Genomic DNA, 23,814 nt, shown 5'->3' on the forward strand with positions numbered 1-23,814 from the left:
TGTAATGCAGTGAGAATGTTGTACCACAGGCATGACGGTCCATCACTGAGATACTCGAGGAATGCTAAGACAAAGAGGGACCTGCAATTAGCGTGAGCTAATGACATCATCGCAGTGAGGAGTGTGTTGTGATGCCTTTGGGGAGCTCATGGGAGTGGCTTCACAATGACGCCACGTCACATTGTCTTAATGCGTAGCTAAGAGAACACGAAGCTATTGTGGCCCACCTCGTATGACACACCACAAACCTGCCCTAAAACAAATGGCGGAAATGGTTCAAATAAATGATGATAATAAATATGGCATGAAATGTTTTTTTCTAAGGGTTGTACAGTATAAGGTGCAGGGGGAAAATAAGAGTGGAACAAATACACTAGGCCATTGACTGTCATATTTCATTAGCATTAAACATTTATACAATATTAAATTTTAAATGATTTATGTAAGTATTTAAAGAGGCCCTAGTTTTGTCCTTGTAGTGCTATGACTGTTACAGTCGGTCTCATGCTTGGCTTTGATTTTGACTTGATTCTTTGACTTGGTCTAGGTGGAGTAGAGCTGCTAAAGATGTCGTGAATGTGCCTGCTTATTTTTTGCTCCTGTGGACAGAAGGCATGCATACTGGTTATTCTACCATTTAAGGAAAATGCTATATCCGTACATTTTTGTATAAGTAAATAAATAAATAAAATACTATTACAATATTATATACCAGTACATGTTTATATAATATATTATTATTAGTATAAATAAAATAATACATCCAGCACCAGTCAAAAGTTTGGAAACATGTTTTTTTTTTCTGCTCACCAAATATGCATTTATTTCATCAAACAGTAATATTGTGAAATAGTATTGCAATTTAAATTTATTTTTTTCCTGTGACGGTCTTCAGTCTTCAGTGTCACATGATCTTTCAGAAATCATTCTGATATGCTAATTTAACGATCAAGAAACATTATTATTATCAGTGTTGAAAACAGTTGTAACGCTTAACATTTTAGGAAACAATGATACCATTCAAACATTTGTGGTAAGATAAAAAAAAAAGAGAAATTAATACTTTTATTAATTAAATTGATCAAAAGTGACAGAGAAGACATTTATAATGTTACAAAATGTGTCTATTTAATAAATAAATAAATGAAATAAATGCTGTTCATTGAACTTTCTATTCCTCAAAGAATCCTGAATAAAATCGCAATTTCCACAAACGTGTTAAGAACTGTTTTCAACATTGATATTAATAAGAAGAAATGTGACCTGAGCATTAAATTAGAATGATTTCTTAAGGATAAAGTGAAGACTGAGTAAGACACCTTTTGAAAGTAACTTGGCTTAAAATAACAATTGTATTGGCTATAATGTTACGCCACTATGGGGTGACTGGTAAAGTAACTGTTAAAAAATGTATTTGTCATTGAATCATTCACTCAAGAGACTCATTCAAAAAACCTGATTCATCCAGTAATAATGAAACAAGTGAAGTCATTATGAGTGAGTCATCGAATCATTCATTGAAACCACTTTTTAATTATTAATTCAGATTAATTCAATATTTTTAAATAGACTGCAGAAATTTACATTTTGTCATAACCTCTAGAAAATTATGTTATTTTGTGTAGTTGTCTGTTCAGAATCGTGATTTGAAACAAATGTGAAGCTAAGAATAAGGGTCACTCGGCAGAAAGAGCACAGCTAACACAACACCACTTTACACCGTACAAACACAAGCAAAGATCAGATGAATGTGAACTATTTCACAGGTCATTGTGCAACGTGTGCACAATGAAACCTTCTTTCAGTCACACACACAAACCTTGCCCAATGTTTTCAAGGACTGCACAGCTTGAAAAACCAGTCTTTGTTGCTATGGTTAAAATAGAGGGCATTGTGGGGAAAAAGCCATTAGACGCCACTGCACTTACGTGCACACACAGAGAGATCTCTGTTTAAGGAAACAATGGAAATAAAATAGATGTTACTTCAAAAAAGAACATCATGTTCTAGGAATAATGTCCTCAAACCAAACTAAATCACCAAAAGCACTCCTCAATAGCTTGGATTTCACAGATTGGTGTAAATTAAAGGGGGATGATGGATGTGCAGGCCAAAAGTATTACTAAGTAGCTAGGTATACCACAAAATACCATGGTATTATGGTACCCATACAGTACTCGTAGTATATACAGTACTAACAACCGATACCATTATTTTACCATGGTACTGGCACAGTGCTTTTTTTGTAATCTAAATGATTTAAAAGAAGAGGAAAACACTGAAGATACAAGAAGTGTAGTTGAAATGCCACTTCACATAAGAATAATGTCAAATGAATGTAGGGAAAGGCTGAACTCACTTGTCTTCTTTCTCATAGATATTTAGGCCCAGGGCATCCACACCCAGCCATAGTTCCGATCCCTTCTTGTTCTTGATGTCGAAGTAGTTCACACCATACATTTCCAGATCCTGAGCAATTTTCAAATACTCAAGCATTGCGTCCTCTCTAGGGATAAATAAAACAGGACAACAAAATGATCAGTTTCGTTTGTAATGCTGGCTGGTGATATGACCAAAATCTTTTAGCACAGTATGTCATAACATGGTAATAGTATATCACAATGTAGTCATAACTAGGGTTTTACACATTAAATAATATTTTAGATATTACATAACCATAATCCAGAGAATTAAAGCTACACTGTGTAGGATTTACTCCCCTCTAGCGGTGAAATTGTATATGACTACCAACTGAATATTTCTTTCTAGCTACTCCCATTCCGAAGGCGTTTTAACTCCTACGGTGGCCGTATTATTTCAAATCTGCCGGCAAACGCGAGCAAATCTCCCTCTCACATTCGTCACGGTGCCACTGCGTGTAAAAACGCGAAAGGCGAAGCTTGTATGTCCCTCTTTGTCTAATATATTTTCAAGATGGATGCGCAACATGGCTTCCGCCATTCGAGCAACTCGCTCGTATGTATTCTAAATGGCAGATTATACACTTTCGAGAATACTTAATTAGTTGGTTGAAGTGATTACACATTAATGAGAACGTATAATTTTGAAATAACGTGTTTTTTGCTAAAATCAACTTAAAATATTACACAGTGTAGCTTTAAATTATTTTTATATCATTCTGTGTTGTTTTTGTTAACTAAGGTACGTTTACATGACAGCCATGTACTAAAAACAGAAAGGTTTTTGCCTTGTACAGACGACAACTTTGTCAAAATTATCCCGTTCACATGGATCCACGAAAACGACTAAAACGCTGTATTATTCATGCTAGACCAGTAGTTGGCGATGTCACTTTGTGAAGAAACACTATGCGCCTATAGACTGAACACGCAATGCACATGCATGACATCACCGTTTTCACAAATTCACGTTTTTGTAGTTTACATGGAGAAGATATAACAAAAAAACAAAAGCACATAACTTAATTAGTAACTTAACCTAAAATTAAAACAACAACTTTATTTATTAAAAAAATATATAATCATATATAATTCTAAAACAATCCTGACATGATTATTTACTTTTTTATATGGATATATAACATTAGATGTTTTAAAATTGCTAATCATTTGAATTGTACATTTTTGAATTATGAATGTTATGAATTGAAAGTTAACATGGAAAGTTGAGACATTATCAACCATAAACTACAGACAGTTATAAGTTTATAGCTGTCTACACTGTGACACAGATTGCAAACTATAGTATGCAGATTCACACTGGAATATTTGAAATTGCGCCGCAGACATAATGCCGCATAAATGGCAAAACAGAATCTCTACCAACTGACATTATAATTGCATGGCATAACGTATATCGTTAAACCACTATGGCCTATAGAATGATTTATCAAGTCAATTAATAGGCATCAGTCAATAAATGCACCTGACTGTCCAATTGACTGATGTGTTAAGATTCTCTACAGGCATTTTAAAAATCTACATTTAGCATTACACTGTCCTCCGACCACCTTGTTCTCAAGAGACTGAAAAGCCTTTGTGTTAAATGTGTGCAAACCCAATACTCTATAACCTTCTTTTCAAGACGACTACTCAAAAAGCACAATTACACACAAAACTACATGTGTGCAATTGTCAGATAAGATGAAGATGTCATAATAAAGGGGCCATTGATAGCTTTTGCGAGGAAGTCAACTTACTTGAGCATTCCTCGATGTTCCTCGTGCCACACTTGAATCCTCTCCTCCCACTGGTCCCGTGACAGCTTGTGCTGGTCTAGAACCCTGCAGGACACAATGTGGAAATGGACAATGAAACCACAAGACAAACAAGGACTTGTTTCTAAACCTTCATTCGTTTTCTGGAACCAACAAAAGTATTAATGAGAAATGATAGCAGACTTCAAATCATGTAAGTCCAGGAGGACATGCCCTGGCTAAGCCAGGCCTCTGTCTCACCGTTGGGGCAGGAGACGATCTGACGTCAGGTATCCAGGCCTGTGCATTTCCTTGCTGAAATCACCAAATTTGGCCTGCACTGAATAGGAGGCAAGAAGCACCGCAGTCTCTGGAGGACAGTAGATTTCGTCACTCAGAATGCCATCTTTCACTTGCAAGAAGAACAGCTTTTGAGTGATCTCCTGGATCAACTCATCCGACACATCTTCTGGGAAGAATTTAGCCCGGAACTTAAACTGGATGGGGTTCTCCTTCTTTACATCCTGCGCGGAGACCTGCAAGAAATTAGTTGATTTCAACTCCAAATATGCACATTTAGGCCACAGCAGATTATATATTTTTACAGTTATAGTTCTCCTTTGTTGTCTATGAAGCTCCAACATATGTTAGGATTTCAAGCACTGATGGAAATAATTCAGAAATGTCAAATTCTCTAAAAGCCTGACTTCTAATTTGAATGGTTTTATCTGTACACCAGTTAGTTTTGGTGCTTAAAACTGACTGACCAAGCAGCATGCGTGCCAAGAGTGTTTTTATATAGTAAAACAGCACTATTTGCATTTCTCTGTGAGTCTGTGTGAGAGGTGCAGAATTTTGGGGGATGAAATGTTCCCTGAAAAAAAAAGTGATTTAGAATGTGATAAAGCTCCTGGTTTGCTGTGCTTCCCAATTTGGCCAAATAGAGTGAGTGAGTGTGTGTGTGCGTGTGTGTGTGTGAGTGAGTGAGTGAGTGAGTGAGTGAGTGAGTAAATATTACTATTTGTAATATTTCCCTGTAATTAGTTAACTACCTTAGTTAAAGGGGTGGTATAATGCCCTTTTCACAAGATGTAAAATAAGTCTTTGATGTCCCCAGAGTGTGTATGTGAAGTTTTAGCTCAAAATACCCCACAGATATTCTTACATAGCATGTTAAAATTGTCACTTTTTGAGGGTGAGCAAAAACGCACCATTTTTGTGTCTGTCCCTTTAAATGCAACTGAGCTGCTGCTCTCAGCACAGGGGGCGGAGCTACAATGGCATGTGTCCTTTTACCTCACACAGACATGCACTGAAAATGTCAATATTTATGTTCAAACCGGAGTCAGACAATGATGGAGAGACTCAAGAAGAAGTGACAACATGTTGAATGCAACTGGACATTACTGAACGGTTAGTTGATTAATTTAGGTAGCTTAAATGTGTAGTTATCTTCTAGTCATTGATTAGCATATTCTATAAATCGCGTTCCCGGGGGAGGGGTTTATGTAAATTTTAGGGTTGGTGATGTCACTAACCCGGGAGGAATGTTGAGTAAGTTAGTCCCTACAAACCGTTTTTTGTAGTCCTTAAAAAAAAGATTTCTTTAAATGCATACATCTTCCTTTGCTTTGAACTTTCAGCTTCGTAACCTTGCAGATGTTGTTTATGCTCAAACAGCAACATTACACACTAACTAAAGTTAAAAAAGTGAAATCATAATCAAACACCCCTTTAAGACAAACTAACAATGAAAAACTATTCTAAATCATTTATTAATTTTAATTAAAAATGTTAAATTTCAACATTTACTAATACATTATTAAAATCAAAAATTGCATCTGTTGATATTTAATGGACCTGAGCTATTATGAACTAACAATGAACAGTTGTATTTTTATTAACTAACGTTAACAGAGTGAATTCAGTTGAATTAACTAATGGGACCTATGTAAAGAGTTACCAATTTTATTACAGTATAACTACCGTATAAAAACCACAGGGAGCTCTTAAAGCTTCTCTCTTATTTCAGGGTTAAACAAGCTCTCTCTCTCTCTCTCTCTCGGAGTGCATGCTGGGAGTGAGTGGAGCGTTTGCGAGCTGAGTGTGAGCGTGTTTAGTTTTTGTTTCTTTACTCTTTCTTTCTTTTTTTTTTCTTTGTGTATGGTTTTTTGTTTTGTTTTGGTAGGTTAGGTATTTTTTTGGTTTGTAGGGGGTGGGTGTTTTTGGGGGTGTGAGGAACATGGCGGTTCCAGGTGCACAGGGTTTGAGTTCACTTACGCGTCGTCATGGTGTAAAAGTGGCGTCTACAGTGAGTGTTGAGAGTTGTTGTTTGGCTGTGGGGGAAGTGGTGGGACATGAGAATATAATGTCTGCCTCTAGGATGAACAGCGCTATTGTTATCTTTTTTAATACGATAGAAAAAGCAAACGAAATAGTTCAGAGGGGAATTATTATCGACGGTGTTCTCACGCCCGTTTTGCCAATTTCATTACCGTCTAAAAGAGTCACACTCTCGAACGTCCCGCCGTTTATTAGTGATGTTGTTTTAACACAAGCACTATCTCGCTATGGAAAATTGGTCTCCTCGATTAAAAAAATTCCAATTGGCCTTGTTTCTCCTTTACTGAAACATGTTGTGTCTTTTAGACGTTCCGTTTACATGGTTGTAAACAACGACGCTGATCTAGAACTTAAGGCCTCATTATACTTCTGCGTCGGACCTACGCCGGAGCCTATACGCCGTAGGCAACGTGTTGGTTTTAATTTATACTTCTGTGTCGTTGTCCGCGTTGACGCGCACCTAGGGAGCATGTGAAACCCCGAGGGAGGGGTTCTGGCAGACCAATCACCGCGCTTGTGTCCGCGTAGAATTGACGCGTTGTTACATTTTTGGAGAGGTGCACGTCAGGGTACGCCGTAGGGTACGCGCGCTACACAAAGCCTACGACGTAGCTACGGCGGCAGTTCGACGCAGAAGTATAAAACAGGCTTTAAGCTGAATTTCCGAGTGGATGATTTTGATTATGTGGTTTTCATCACCACGGATAAGATCAAATGCTTCGGCTGTGGTAAAGTCGGCCATTTGATTCGAGCTTGTCCCAGCAAACAAGTGGAAGACGACAATCGTTCAGCTGACGCGGAAGGTGCAGCTAACGTTACTGAGCAGCCGACTGGTGTGACCGGTGAAGCCGGTGAGACTGAAGCCGAGGCGGAATCAGCGGTGGCGTCGGCGCGCGCGAGCGATCCTGATGGAGCTCAAAGCGCTGGGACGTCGAAGGATGCTTTGGTTTCAGTGGAGGAGGAAATCGAAAGTGAAACAAATGTTGAAATCGAGGAAGACAAAGGTGAGTCAAGCGATACAAGAGTTTCAGAAGTTGTTATGGGGGATGGTCGGGAGGTTGACGGTAGGCCTAATGAAAGTGTTGCAGAACAAACGGTGTGACATTCGAGCCAGGGGGGGCAAAAAAACAAAAAAAAAACAAAAAAAAAAAAACATTGTAGCAGCTGGGCCTGCATGGCCTATCAATTGGGGAACTCAGCACTAGCACATATGGACAAAACAAACATGCTAAATAAACACATAAATTGTTAACCCGATAAAAAAACAGTAGGCTACAACAATATAATCATATTTGTAAACAGGTAGAACTTTGCATAAACAGCCACTTGACTTCGCATCGCATCTTCGTTCGGACACAGTTAGGATCAATAAAATGTGGACCACTTTTGCACTGTTAAAATATTATCTTTAACCAAAACGAAAAGATTTTTAAAGTTTTTCTTTCCTTTTTTCAAAACACATTGTGTCACTGAATAATAAATAAATAATAGCGACTTTTTATCTCGAAATTCTGACTATTTTTCTCACAATTGCAGTCAGAATTGTGAGAAATAAAGTGTCAATTCAGAGAAATAAAGTAGCAATTGTGAGATATAAAGGCGCAATTGCGGGATATAAAGTCGCAATTCTGAGAAATTAAGTCGCAATTGCGTGTTATAAAGTCAGAATTGTAAACTATTCTGAGGTAAAAAAAGTCCGTCTTTTTTTCCCCTTAGAATTGGACTTTATATCTCACAATTGTGAGAAACGATGTCAGAATTGCGAGATATAAACTCGCAATTGCGTGTTATAAAGTCAGAATTGCGTGATATAAAGTTGCAATTGCGAGAAAAAAAGTCCGAATTCTGACTTTATATCACGCAATTCTGACGGAATTGTGGCGGAAATACATTGTGGCAATGAGAGTGATTAAAAAACAAGATATATTTCGCATTTTGCTGTAGTTCATAAAACATTTAAAACATTTTGAGACACGGGAAAAATGAACAGTCACTCAACACTCAATACTCTCCACTTTTGAAACATATTGAACAGCATATTGAAAGCAGTGTGTTGAGTTTCTCCAGCTTAAGCAGTTATTTGGAAGAGAAATAAAACTTACAGTTTTGGTGCAACGAGTCCGAGATAACTACAACGCTATTAAATGCTAGCTTTTTTTACTAAAGCAGTATATGAAATCAGATGTATTACCTACCACCATTTAGTTGTTTTGTGTTATTTAAAATATTTATAATATCTTTTTTTAAACAATGCAATTATTTATTTTTTTGTTGAGAAAATGCAATTACGTTTCAGCCAACAGGGGGGGCAATGCTCCCCCTGCCCCCCGCAAACTCCGCGCATGTGTTTAAAGTGCCATTAAAAAGGAAGAAGACAGATAAAGCTCATGAGTATAGACAACAAAAGAAAATAGACCTTGAAGATGCTACTGGTCATATTGATTCAGAGAGTGACAGTGAGTCTGACTCGAGTGTTATTTTGTCACAAAGCGAGTTTTCAAGCCGCAACTACGATGTAGAAGACATTAAACTGTTCCTTCAGTCAACTAAGAACAAGAGGGGGGTTTTAGTCAATGAGTACTTCCCAGATGTAGTACAGTTTGTGGAAAAAGCAAAGATTTTTATGACTGAAAGCTGTTTTTCAAACAAGGAGGTGTATCGTTTAAAGAAAATAGTGCGGAAACTCAACATGAATTTAAATGATGGCAGTGAGAAAGTTTAAATCTATGATTATAAATCATAGTTTGTTTTTGTTTTTAATCATGATTGAAGTTTGTATAGCATCATTGAATGTGAATGGTGCTAGAAATGGCAAAAAAAGAGCTGAATTGTTTGAAGTTATTAAACAGAAACAAATAGATATTATTTTTATTCAAGAGACACACAGTGATGTTAAAAATGCTGCTGATTGGATGCAGGAGTGGGATGGCATTTCTGTCCTTAGTCATAATACCACACTTAGTGGTGGAGTGGGTATTTTGTTCACTAAGAGTTTTAGTCCAGTCTCTTATCAAGTTGATGAGATTGTGAAAGGAAGACTGTTAAAAATAAGAGCTATTTTTGAGAAATATGTCTTTGTTTTTGTTTGTGTATATGCTCCAACATCAGCAATTGAAAGATTGGTGTTTTTAGATGCACTTAGTTCAACTTTACAAGGATGCAGTACTGAAGATTATTTATTTTTAGGAGATTTTAATTGTACTGAAGAAAATATTGACAGAAATCACATTGAGCCTCATATGCCTTCACGTGATCGTCTCACTAAGATGATAAATGTGAATGATCTATGTGATATTTGGAGGCTTTTTCATGACGGTCAGAGACAGTATACATGGTCTCATGCTCGTGACAATGTTCTATCTCTTGCCAGATTAGATCGTTTTTATGTTTTCAAACATCAGTTGGGTATTTTTAAAAGTTGTGTCATTTCACCGGTCAGTTTTTCTGATCATCATATGGTATTGGGGTTTTTCTTCTTAAATCAGATTAAACCACACAGTGCATATTGGCACTTCAATACTAATCTATTGTGTAGTAAGGATTTTAAAGATGTATTTAAAGTTTTTTGGGAAGAGTTTAAAAAGACACAAGATTCATTTAAAGACCTACAGCAATGGTGGGACTTTGGAAAGGTCCAAATAAAACAGTTTTGCCAACAGTACACTCGAAATGTCACCAAAGAGTTAAATAGTTCTATGAAAGCCTTGGAGGCAGACATAATTGAATTACAGAGTTTAGCTGATTCAAAAAGTAATCAAAGTTATACAGAGATGATTTCAAACAAGAAAACCCAGCTAGCTGACCTACTGGGGGTGAAAACACAAGGAGCTCTAGTTCGTTCTCGTTTTTTAAGTATTGAACAGATGGATGTACCATCGAAATATTTTTTTAGCCTTGAAAAGAAAAATGGGCAAAAACGTTTTTTTTGCACGCTTTACGCTCTGAGGCGGGAGTAATTTTATCTAGCCATGCAGAAATACGAAAAAGAGCTTGTGGGTTTTATGAAAATTTGTACAAGAATGAGTTGGGAGCAGGATGGGATACTGACAGCGTTTTTTTTAAAGGATTGACCCAAGTGTCAGATAGTGCCAATGCAGAGCTCTCAGGAGTTTTAAGCCTGGGGGAGTTGCATAAGGCCCTTCAAGGCATGAATTCTGGGAAAGTGCCAGGAATTGATGGCCTTCCTGTTGAATTTTATAAATTTTTTTGGACAGAGGTAGGGGAGGACCTTTTGCGGGTGCTGATAGTTTGGGCTCAGGTAAGTTGCCTTTGAGTAGCCGTAGAGCGGTTATCACGCTCCTCCCCAAAAAAGGAGATCTTTTAGAGGTTAAAAATTGGCGTCCTGTTTCGCTCCTTTGCTCAGATTATAAAATACTCTCGAAGGCTTTAGCTAATAGGTTAGCTAAAATTATTGATCAGGTGGTACATCCAGATCAGACTTATTGTGTCCCTGGTAGGTCCATTTTTGACAATATTACCCTTATTAGGGATATTTTTGATGTCTCCAAGTTGCTCAACATTAATTTTGGAATTATTTCTTTAGATCAAGAAAAGGCTTTTGATAGGGTAGAACACCCTTATTTGTGGAGAACTTTAAAAGCTTTTGGTTTCTGCCAGGATTTCATTGATAAAGTGAAAGTGCTCTATGGTGATGTTGAAAGTGTGCTTAAGATAAACGGTGGCTTATGCACTCCTTTTAAGTTCGGTAGGGGTATTAGACAGGGCTGTTCTTTGTCTGGAATGTTATATGCACTCGCTATAGAACCTATGTTGCAACAATTAAGAGAACATATTTGTGGTTTGAATATACCCAGTTGTAAAGGCAGCATTTCTTTGTCTGCTTATGCTGATGATGTGGTAGTTTTAATTAACGGACAAAATGATGTACAGGTTTTAATGAAAGTTTTAGAAGATTTTAGAGTTTTGTCATCAGCAAAAGTTAATTGGAACAAGAGTGAAGCAATTCTAATTGGAAATTGGCCAAAAGTGAAACCAAGCCTTCCTGATGGTTTAACATGGGGAACAGGAGGTTTTAAGTATTTAGGAGTGTATTTGGGAGATGAAATATCCATTCAGAAAAATTGGGAAGGGGTTGTTGATAAGGTGAAAGGCAGGCTTGACAAATGGAAATGGTTAATAACAAAGTTGTCATATAAAGGGAGGACATTAATTGTGAATAATTTAGTAGCTTCCTGCCTTTGGCATAGACTAGCATGTTTGGATCCTCCTGCACAACTTCTTACAAAAATTCAAGGGATTTTGGTTGATTTTTTTTGGGATAAATTACACTGGGTCCCTCAGAGTGTATTGCATTTACCTAAAGAGGAGGGTGGCCATGGTTTGATACATTTGAAAAGTAGAATAGCAGCTTTTCGTTTGCAATTTTTACAAAGATTTCTGTATAAATCATCAGTAAATGGCTGGCGAGCTGTTACATGTGCCATTCTACGCAGAACTGAAGGACTGGGGTTGGACAAATCTTTGTTTCTACTGGACCCCTTTAAAGTGAACGTGAATGGACTGCCAGTGTTTTATCGAAATGTTTTTAAGGTTTGGAGTCTGTTTGAATCACAGAGAAATGAGACCACGCTTTCCCTTCATTGGCTTCTGGAGGAGCCGCTAATAAACGGAGCTCGGTTCGACTTATCAAATGAGAGTTGCTCCTTTCATGGACTTAAGGTGCTTTTGCAGAAATCACAGATCTTCACGTTTGGACGTTTAATTCATGTAGCTGGATTGGACTTTGAAAGAACAGAAGAAGTGGCTTTTTGTCTGAAGGTCAGGTCTTTGCGGACTGTTGAACAGATGCTAAAGAACTGGAAATCTTTGGTCAGTAATGAAGAAAAGGATTTACTGATGGACAGTCATGGAGGAGTAAACACTCCTAGTACAGAAGACTCTTTTCCTGTTTTTACCATGTTGCCTAAATTGGATGGTTGTAGTGGGCCTTTTTTAGGTGCTGAAAGACTTTTGTGTTTGGACTTGTGTACAGCACCTGGCAAAGCGTTTTATAAAATGTCTGTAAAAGTTTTTAATAAAAAGATACTAAGTGATAAAGTTGACACACCATGGCGCAGAGTATTGGGTGTTGAAGAGATTGTGAAACCTGAGTGGAGGTCACTGTATAAGCCACCGTTGTCTAAAAGGGCAGGGGATATACAGTGGAGGCTTCTTCACTGTGCCATCGCTGTTAATGCTTTTATTTCAGTTCTTAATCCAGAAGTTATTGCTGATTGTCCTTTCTGCTCAAAAAGAGAAACTATTTTTCATGCTTTTATGGAATGTGACAGACTGAAACCTTTATTTTCGATTTTGGAAAATGTTTTTACTTCTTTTAGTGAAGTGTTTTCCATGAGGATTTTTGTTTTTGGTTTTAAATTTGTTCGAAGTAGAATGTTTACTTGTCAGCTTTTGAATTTTGTTTTAGGTCAGGCAAAAATGGCCATTTACTTGAGCAGAAAAAACTTGGTTGAAAGATTGTCCGGCGAAGATGTTGTAATACTGTTTTTAAATTTAACGAAATCACGAGTGTGGTTTGACTGTTCATGATGTTTTTATTCCTGTATTACCCTTGTCTAACCTCTCGAAAAAAGTAATGTTGTCAAACGTACCCCCGTTTATTTCTGATAAAGCGCTTGAGGGTATTTTAGCCCGATATGGAAAACTGGTTGGGACGATTAAGATGATTCCTCTGGGTTTGAAAACCCCAGAGTTGAAACATATCATGTCATTCAGACGTCAGGCTGTTATGATACTGAGTGCTGAATTTGCAACGCTTGAAGTGTCGGTTAAACTAACGGTGCTTGGAAAAGATTATACGATCTTTATCAGCACTGAGTCCATGAAATGTTTTGTTTGTGGAAAATATGGTCATATTAAAATAGCCTGTCCTCTGGTTAAAGAGGCTCAAGCGGCAAGAAATGGAGTTGAATCTGATTCAGGGCAGATTTTGAATGCTCCAGAGAGTAGCGATCTGGCTGCAGTAACTGGTGAAAGCGCAGCGCCCGATCTGGCTGGGGTGAGTGGTGAAAGCGCAGCGCCCGGTCCAAGCGCTGAAAGGCCCGCGCTTGGAGAGCAGTTGCATCAAGGTTGTAGGGTTGTTATCACTGAGACTGTTGCTAAAATAGTTGATGCTGGACAGAGTGAAACCAACGACAGTGGGCAGGCTGTTGTTGAGTTAGAGAAATCTAGTGATCAAGATCGGCCTAAAGTGAATGATGGCTTGAATGAGACGCAGGCATTGAGTAGTAACGTGTGTGATATTGATACTTCAAAATCGCAAGTAATGGATAGTGATTCGGACAGTGATTGTTCAGAGTCGATTGTTGATGAACTGTCTGAAGCTAACTCTCAGGGAAGCACTGTTGGTAGATTTGCAAAGTCTCGATATTATACGGTGGAACAACTCAATGACTTTTTAGATGCCACAAAAAATCAGAGAAAGCCAGAAATTGAAATGTTCTTTGTTGATTTAAGGCTTTTTGTTGAGTCCTCGCTGATGGCTATGAAGAAAGCCACTTTGGAGGAACTAGACCAGCCTAGGCGCTACCGCCTTAAATTTGTGAGTGCTGTCAGAAAAAGACTTAAAAACCCTTGAAGAGTCATGATGAACAGGAAATATTGGATTATATATCTTTTCTCTTTTTTAATCCTGATGGCATCCTTTAACATTGGATCTTTAAATATAAATGGCTGTAGGGATGTACAAAAGAGAACTACTTTATTTAAGTATTTACACCTTAAAAAATCAGATGTAACTATGTTACAGGAGACACATACCGATGCCTGTAATGAAGTTGACTGGACAAATGAATGGTCGGGGAACATTGGCCTTAGTCATGGCACAAATCTGAGTGCTGGTGTTGTGTTTTTATTTTCAAAACGTGTAAAAAAATGATCCAGACTTTCTAGAAATAATACCTGGACGCCTATTGCGTGCTGATATAACAATAGACAATAGTAGTTTTTCATTTTTTTTTATATTTATGCTCCTAATATAGGAAGTGAACGAAGTGTTTTTTTTGGAAAACTTTCTGAAGAATTGTTGAAATGTCCTCAGGATAATATTGTTATAATAGGTGGTGATTTCAATTGTACTGTAGATCACAAATTAGATAGAAACCATGAGGAACCTCATCCTAGTTCAGCGGGTGTTTTTAAATCTTTAATTAATAGACACAATCTGTTAGATTTGTGGAGAGAGGCTTACCCTCATGTTAAACAGTACACTTGGTTGAAAATGAATTCAAATAAGGTCTCTGCTGCGAGACTGGATCGTTTTTATGTTGAAAAGGGTAGCAAAGGAAGATTTTATAGCAGTTGTATCTCACCAACATCTATGTCAGATCACCATTTTATTTCTATGTCTATGTCTGTTCTGTCGTCTAAACCCTATCAGACACACTGGCACTTTAATAGCAGATTACTGCACGATCACATCTTTGTGCACTCTTTTGATCTCTTGTGGAAATCTTGGAGGGAAGAGAGATTTAGCTATACATCTTTAAATCAGTGGTGGGACTTGGGAAAGGTGCAGATTAAAAACTTTTGCCAACAATACACTGCACATAATACAGATAATTTGAAAATGAAAATGAAGATCTTGGAACAAGAAATTCTTCAGCAAAGCTACATCAACGAAGGAGGCAGATTATTGTCAGCTGACATCATCAAAGCGAATAAAAGCCTTTTGAAGGATTTATTGGATGAACAGGAGAAGGAAACTCTTGTGAGAACAAGATTTTTAAAGCACAATGAAATGGGTGCTCCAACTGCCTTCTTTTTTGGACTAGAGAAAAAGCCAAAAGAGCAGAAATTTTTCCATAAGCTGAAACTTTCTAATGGCAGTGAAACTACTGACCAGCGAGAAATTATAGCTTCTGCTATTTCTTTTTATGAGAACCTCTATCAGTCAGAACACTGTGAGGAAGCAGCAGTTGAAGAACTTCTTCAAGGTCTTCCACAGTTGTCAGCGACTGAGAAGAAGGAGCTGGAGGGATTTCCAACTTTTGCTGAGCTGTCGAGTGCTGTGCTGGGGCTGAACAGTGGCAGATCACCTGGGCTGGATGGTCTGTCTGCAGAGTTCTACAAGGGCTTTTGGAATGTGCTTGGACAAGACTTGTATCATGTTTTTCTGGAGTCCTTTAACCAAGGTACTTTACCCTTGAGCTGTCGAAGAGCGGTGCTGACATTAATACCCAAAAAAGGAGATCTTGGATACTTGAAGAATTGGCGTCCTGTTTCATTACTGTGTACTGATTTTAAAATACTGTCAAAAGCTATAACCAATAGGTTGAAGAAATGTATGGCAACTATAATTCATGAGGATCAGTCATACTGTATCCCCAAAAGAACAATTTTTGACAACCTATTTTTGATAAGAGACATTATTACAGTTGCCAAAACACATCAAGTTGATATTGGACTCTTATCTCTAGATCAAGAGAAAGCTTTTGACAGAGTGGACCATTTATATTTACTAAAGACTTTGAAGGCTTTTGGTTTTGGTCCACAATTTATTTCCTGTGTTAAATTATTATATAGTGAAACATCTAGTATGCTGAGAATTAATGGGTGCCTGACTAGACCTTTTGCAGCAACTAGAGGCATACGGCAAGGATGCCCTCTTTCCGGACTTTTGTACTCAATTTCTATTGAACCTTTTCTGTCATCTTTAAGGAAACGATTGCATGGACTTGTTGTTCCTAGGTCTCCAGAAATTCCACCTGTGAAGCTCACAGCATATGCAGATGATGTAACTGTATGTATCAGAAACACTGATGATATATCTGTTTTGATTTCTAGCTTGGAAATTTTTCAAAAAGCAACATCTGCTAAAATTAATTGGGATAAGTGTACATCCCTGCTACTAGGTGAGTGGCAAAATATAGACCCTCCTCAGCTTCCACAACAATGTAGCTGGATTAAGGATGGTTTTAAGGTTCTTGGCGTATATTTGGGAACTGACCTTTACATGAAAAAGAATTGGGAAGGTCTAGCTGATAAAGTTACGGGCAGGCTACAAAAGTGGAGGTGGATCCTTCCGAAGTTATCTTATAGAGGGAGATGTTTAATTGTCAATAACTTGGCAGCCTCAATGTTGTGGCACCGGTTTACAGTGTTGGATCCTCCTAAAGAGCTACTTGGTACAATTCAGAGAAGTTTTGTCAATTTTTTCTGGGATGGGTTTCATTGGCTTCCTCCTGGGGTTTTATATCTCCCAGTGATTGAAGGAGGACAAGGACTCATAGATTTAGAAGCAAGAATTAAAACAATGAGACTTCAAACGTTGCAGAAATTGCTATACTGTTCAGATAAGATTCCCTGGATTGCATATAGCTTGTCTATTCTCCAAGATATAGGAGGAATCGGAATAGATAAGCAGTTGTTCTTAATTGAAAAATCCTTTGTTTCAAAAGTAAGTTGTTGTCTTTTAAAGTTTTATGAGTCTGTGTTCAAAGCTTGGCAACTGTTAAAGAAGGTTAGAAAGGAGAGTGAACATTATGGGGTTTTGGAACCATTATTCTTTAATTCTCTTTTTAAAATAAACTCATCGATTTCAAGTACAGTAGTTGATATGTTTCTAAAGACTGGAATAGCTACTGTAATGGACTTAATTGATTCTACGAAAGGTCAATGGCGTGCGGCCATATCAATAGCTGATCAAGTTGGGCTGAGATCAGAAAGATATGTTGAAGAGTTAGTGGAGGATCTTAAAAAATCTTTTCCTCAATCTTTCTTGACCTTTGTAAAAAATTTTTTTGGAAAATGGTGAAAAGTCCCTGACCTTTCCAGATCTTAGAGTAGAAATAGGATCTGAACTGGATGAGGATTTAAATAATATGTTGTTATTAAAGGGATTTAAGGATGTGTTGTTTCAGAATGTGGAAAAAAAGATGTTGTATGGAATGTGTGTGAAATCTTTGTTTTATACTCAATTGAAAAGACGCACTGATGCAAAGGTTTCATTTGCATGTCCGTTTTGTAATGTTCTTGATACTGTTTTTCATTGTTTTTCTGATTGTTTTAGATTAATTCCTTTGTTTGAACTGTTGGAAAAAATATTCACTGAACTTGGGTTTATTTTTACCAAAAATTTGTTTATTTTGGGTTTGAAATACAAGAAGGAATGGAAAGCACAGTGTACTCTGGGTAACTTTCTATTAGGGCAGGCAAAGTTGGCAATTCTAAAATCCCACACATGTAAAAATGAGGGGGAAACTATTGATTTGGTTGGAATGTTCAAATCATTAGTAAAGTACCGGGTTGCTGTAGAATATGGCTATTGTAAATTAACACATAATATTGATTTTTTTGATGCAAGGTGGAGTGGGAAAAATGCTCTTGTGGTGAGAAATGTTTTTGGAGAGTTATGGTTTAATTGGTAAAATTGTGATTTACTGTCATTATTATTATTTCATTTATTTATTTATTTTTATTTTGTTTTGTGGTGCAAATATTGTTTTTTAAACTAGTTGTTTGATTAAAAGAGTTTTAAAAGTCAAAAGTCTCTCTCTCTCTCTCTCTCTCTCTCTCTCTCTCTCTCTCTCTCTCTCTCTCTCTCTCTCTCTCTCTCTCTCTCTCTCTCTCTCTCTCTCTCTCTCTCTCTCTCTCTCTCTCTCTCTCTCTCTCTCTCTCTCTCTCTCTCTCTCTCTCTCTCTCTCTCTCTCTCTCTCTCTCTCTCTCTCTCTCTCTCTCTCTCTCTCTCTCTCTCTCTCTCTCTCTCTCTCTCTCTCTCTCTCTCTCTCTCTCTCTCTCTCTGCATGTGCGGGCGTTTGTTGAGCGGAGTGAGTGGTGTGGTGAGTGTGTGGTCTTTTTTTTGTGCCCGCTGTGGCTTTAAAAAATACTTTTTTCTCCCCCTTTTTTGTGTTTTTTGTTTGTTTTGTTTGTGTTTGTTGTTTGTTGTGAAATTAGCAGAGAAACCTAACTGAGCGCCTGCCTAAACCAGTCTTTGCACTGGGAAGCATGGCGACTCAAGGAGTTAATGTTCTCGATTCACTCACGCGGCGCCACGGTGTGAAGGTGGTGGCTGCGGGGAGTGTGGAGGAGTGTAGTGTAGCGGTCGGTGATGTAGTGGGTCATGAATGTGTGTTAGCGGCGTCCAAAATGAATAATTCAATTGTACTGTTCTTAAATACAGTGGAGAAAGCGAATGAAGTCGTTGGAAAGGGAATAAATATACGTGGTTTATTTACTCCAGTACTACCTCTTTCTGCTCCCGCTAAAAAAGTCACTATTTCAAATGTACCCCCCTTTATTAAAGATGAGATGTTGATGAAGGAATTGTCACGTTTTGGCAAACTGATTGCTCCCATAAAAAAGATCGCTATAGGATGTAAATCGGGGTTAGTGAAACATGTAGTGTCTTTCAGGCGTTTCACATACATGATTCTGAACGGAAATAGAACTGATCTTGACGTAAATTTTAAATTTAAAGTGGATGATTTTGATTACACCGTTTTTGTAACTCCGCAACCAAAACACTTCATCGTGTCGGTAAAGTCTGGTCATTTGATCCGCGGGTGTCCGGAAAACAGCGCTCATCACGGTGGGCAGAATGATGGTGAAAAAGGTAACGCTGAGCAGAATGGAGACGGAGAAGTCGCCAGTACTTCCAATGCGCCGAATTCTAGTGGTCCAAAAATAGTGTCTGTAGAAAAAAATGTTGAATCTGAGCTAACTAGACAAAGCGTTAAAATTGATGAAAGAAACGCAAATAAATCCGAAATTGTAACCTGTGAGAGTGTTGAAAGCAACATTATTGATTGTGGAGAAGCTCTTGGTAACATACAAACGAGGATAAATCAGGTTTCTGATACTGAGTCACAAGTGGAGGGTGTAATTCAAAATGAGGATACATTAATGGATATGGATCAGGTTGTTTTTAAAACACCTCTGAAGAGGAAAAAAATTGACAAGAGCATGGTCTTGAAACAGGCTAGAAAGAATCAAGTAGAGAATAAGGTGGACAATGAAAGCAGTGAGAGTGAGTGCTCTGATTCCAGTGGTTCCGTTTGTTCTCAATCCAGTTGGTCATGTCTTGAATATGGAGTAGATGAGATCAGAAAATTCTTGAAAGTGACCAAAAATATGAGAGGAGTGAAAATTGATGATTATTTTCCAGATCTCAGAAGACTTCTGGAAAATATTAAGTGTTTAATGAGTGAAGGAAGATTTGCAGATAAAGAAGTATATCGTTTAAAAAAAATCGTTACAAAAATTCAACTCCAATTGAATAATGATGATGAAATGGTTTAGTCTTTATGCCCTTATTGGATGTATTGCTCTCTGTGCTGTAGTTTCTTTTTCATTTTTATTAATGAGTGACATTCGCATTGCGTCTTTAAATGTGAATGGGGCTAGAGATTGCAGAAAGAGAGCTCAGATATATGAAGTAGCGAAACAGAATAAAATTGATGTCCTGTTTTTACAGGAGACACATAGTGACGTGAACATTGCTGTTGAATGGGCTAAGGAATGGGGAGGTCTTCTTTTTCTGAGTCATAATACTTCACTCAGTGGAGGAGTTGCAGTTCTGTTTAATAAAAATTTTGCTCCCTCATCTTGTTCAGTAGAGGAGATTGTAAAAGGCAGATTGTTAAAGATAAAAGCTCAATTTGAAGATCATGTTTTTGTTTTTATTTGTGTATATGCACCAACTTCACAGATAGAAAGAATGTTGTTTTTAGATCAATTGAGTACAGTAATAGAAAAATGTGATAATGAAGAATTTTTGGTTGTAGGAGGAGATTTTAATTGTGTCGAAAGAAATATAGACCGGAATCATGTAGAACCACATATGGCTTCACGCCGAAAACTGATACAAATGATAGAGGGGAATGAGCTTGGTGATGTATGGAGAAATTTTAATCATGATGTCAAACAATACACATGGACGCATGCTCGTGAGAATGTGTTGTCAATGGCACGATTAGACAGATTTTATGTTTTCAAACATCATCTTAGTTTTTTTGTAAATAGCTCAATTCTTCCAGTAGGTTTCTCTGATCATAGTTTGGTTGTGTGTAGAATGATTGTTAGTTCTGTTAAATTAAGTAGCTCTTATTGGCATTTTAATGTGACATTGTTGTCAGATTTACAGTTTAAAGATGTTTTTCATTTTTTTTGGGAGTCTTTTAGAGAACAAAAAGATCAATTTCCCTCTTTACAGGAATGGTGGGACATTGGGAAAGTAAATATTAGGCAACTATGTCAACAATATACTCTAAATGTCACAAGAGTTTTAACTCAGTCTATAAAGAAGTTAGAAGAGGAAATTATAGAAATTCAAGTTTTAATTCAAGAAACAGGAAATCAAGACCATTTAGATTCTCTTTTTATGAAAAAATCAGCCTTGTCTGAATTCTATAAAAGAAAGGCACAAGGGGCATTGGTCAGATCACGTTTCCAGGATGTAGAGCAGATGGATGTTCCATCAAAGTTTTTTTTCGGATTGGAAAAAAGAATGGTCAAAGGCGATATATTCAGAATTTAAGGTCTGAAGCTGGGGTTCTGTTATCAGACCCAGTCGAAATGAGAAAAAGAGCAGTAACATTTTATGAAAAGCTTTATAGTTCTGATCATAGGATAGATCAAGATATTGATGGTGTTTTTTTTGAAGATCTGCCTAAATTATCAGAAAGTGCCAATGCAAAACTTAGTGAAGATATAACTTTAATTGAACTGTATGAAGCTCTCCAGAGTACGCAAAACGGGAAAGTTCCAGGGGTAGATGGGATTCCTTTTGAATTCTATAAAGCATACTGGAGCATTATAGGAGAAGACTTGCTTGCAGTTCTTAGTAATAGTTTGGTTTGTGGTTTTTTACCTCTTAGTAGTCGGAGAGCAGTTCTTACACTCCTCCCAAAGAAAGGAAATTTGAGTGATATTAAAAATTGGAGACCTGTGTCTTTACTGTGCTCTGACTACAAAATTCTGTCTAAGGTATTGGCGATTAGATTAGGGAAAGTTTTAGATGATATAATTAGTTCTGACCAATCCTACTGTGTGCCTGGAAGATCTATATTTGATAACATTTTTTTAATCCGAGATTTGATGGATTTTTCAAAGATTTGTGGTGTTAATTTTGGCTTGATTTCTATTGATCAGGAAAAGGCATTTGACCGTGTAGAGCATGATTATTTATGGAAGACTCTAGATGCCTTTGGTTTTAATTTGGTTTCTAAAGGTTATATTAAAGTATTATATAATGACATTGAGAGTATGTTGAAATTTAATGGTGGCTTGTGTTTTCCTTTTTAAAGTTCAGCGTGGAGTGAGGCAAGGTTGTTCATTATCAGGTATGCTCTATACATTGGCAATAGAACCACTTTTGCAAAGATTGAGAAAGGTAATGAAAGGCCTCTCTTTGATGAACTGTGAAAGAACTTTTGTTTTATCAGCTTATGCTGATGATGTTGTTGTAATTGTAAAAGAGCAAAATGATGTGAACCTTTTAATGAAAACTTTGGATGATTTTGAAATGGTATCAGCTGCAAAAGTGAATTGGTCAAAAAGTGAAGCTGTTTTGGTGGGAGAGCGGACAACAGTGCCCCCCAAACTCCCTGGTGGTCTGACATGGAAAAAAGATGGGTTAAAGTATTTGGGAGTTTATTTGGGGGACGAGTCTTTTCAATTAAAAAATTGGGAAGGGATGATTGAGAAAATAAAGGGCCGCTTGGATAAATGGAAGTGGATTAAGAAAATATTGTCCTATAGGGGTCGAACCCTTATTATTAATAACCTTGTTGCTTCATCTCTTTGGCATCGACTGACTTGTGTTGACCCACCACTACTTTTTTTGCCAAGATACAATCGATGTTGATAGACTTCTTCTGGGATAAGATGCACTGGGTGATCCATAACATCTTGTACTTACCAAAGGAAGAAGGTGGACAAGGACTTGTGCATCTACAAAGTAGGACGGCAACATTTCGTGCACAATCTATACAACGTTTCCTGACAGGCCCAGAGTCTGTAAGTTGGAGACCAGTGGCAAGTGCTATTTTAAAAACTGCTTCAGGTCTAACTCTGGACAAATCCTTATTTTTATTGGATCCAAAAACTTTGAATGTGGAGAAATTTCCATTTTTTTATCGGAATCTTTTTAAAGTTTGGAGTCTTTTTAAACTCCAAAGGATAAGCAATCCCACATCATTGTATTGGCTTTTGGAAGAGCCTTTGCTTTATGGTGCAAGACTGGACATTACTAATGGATCTGTGTCACTGACAGAAGCCTTTGTAAAGGCTAAGGTGGTGACTCTTCGTCAATTAATGAGTCTGGCAGGACCAGATTTTATTGAAGTGGATGCGGTGGCAACACAACTGGGGTTTAGATCCACTCGAGTGGTTGAAAAACTATTACGAAAGTTACAGACTATCCTTACAGTAGAAGAGACCGATTTACTCAAGAAATATTGTGAGGGAGAAATTACTCCCAATGATAAAGATTTTTTTCCAAGGTTGATGGTTTCACCTAATTTAGAGGAGGAAGGTGGAATTTTTCTGGAATTAGAAAAAGTGGTGGTCATGGACTTTGAAGAAGTGAATGGCAAGAGATTGTATAAGTCATGTGTGAAATGTTTTAATAAAAAAGCATTAAATGGAAAAACTGATACACCTTGGCGAATTGTGTTAGGTTTGGATGATGTTTTTAAGCCAAATTGGAGAACTTTTTACAAGCCACCATTAAATAAGAAAATTGGAGATTTGCAGTGGAGGATTTTACATTGTATTATTGCTGTAAATGCTTTTATATCTGTGTTGAATCCTGATGTAGGTCATGAATGCCCATTTTGCTCACAAAGGGAGACTGTGTTTCATGTTTTTATGAGTTGTCATAGACTTAAACCTTTATTTGAAGTTTTACAAAATTTGTTTAAGTCTTTTGATGAAGATTTTTCAATGCAAGCTTTTATCTTTGGAGTTAAATATACAAAGAGACGACAGAGAGAGTGTCAGTTGTTAAATTTTGTTTTGGGCAAAAGTAAAATGGCAATATACATGAGTCGGAAAGATAAAATTGAACAAAATCAGGAATTTAATCTGGTGTCTATGTTTGGTGCCATGGTGAAGTCAAGAATTTTGATTGATTTCAGGTTTTATAAAGCTACTTCATGTCTTGCCATGTTTGAGGATGTTTGGTGTTATGGAGGGGCTTTGTGCTCTGTTGGAGATGACAATCTTTATTTTACTCAACTTATGTAATTTATTTGAAATAATTTGTTTTTAATGTTTTAAAACACTTAATAATTTGTAATAAAGGTGTTTTCAAATTCAATTCTCTCTCTCTCTCT

At 37.2% G+C, this 23,814-nt stretch overlaps 1 protein-coding gene across 2 annotated transcripts in view; it reads right to left on the reverse strand.

Moving 5' to 3' along the window:
- The window catches only part of ezrb (ezrin b), a 47,433-nt gene that overhangs the window by 8,105 nt on the left and 15,514 nt on the right, over window positions 1-23,814 (reverse strand). For both annotated transcript variants that reach the window (XM_081379049.1, XM_081379050.1), the window contains 3 exons: window positions 4,439-4,713; window positions 4,181-4,264; window positions 2,360-2,506 (listed from right to left, as the gene is read on the reverse strand). In XM_081379049.1, the coding sequence (XP_081235175.1) occupies window positions 2,360-2,506; window positions 4,181-4,264; window positions 4,439-4,713 (506 nt within the window). The remainder of the gene's footprint in view (window positions 1-2,359; window positions 2,507-4,180; window positions 4,265-4,438; window positions 4,714-23,814) is intronic.

This window comes from Scardinius erythrophthalmus, assembly GCF_964197995.2.
Source record: "Scardinius erythrophthalmus genome assembly, chromosome: 11".
Lineage (NCBI taxonomy): Eukaryota > Metazoa > Chordata > Actinopteri > Cypriniformes > Leuciscidae > Scardinius > Scardinius erythrophthalmus.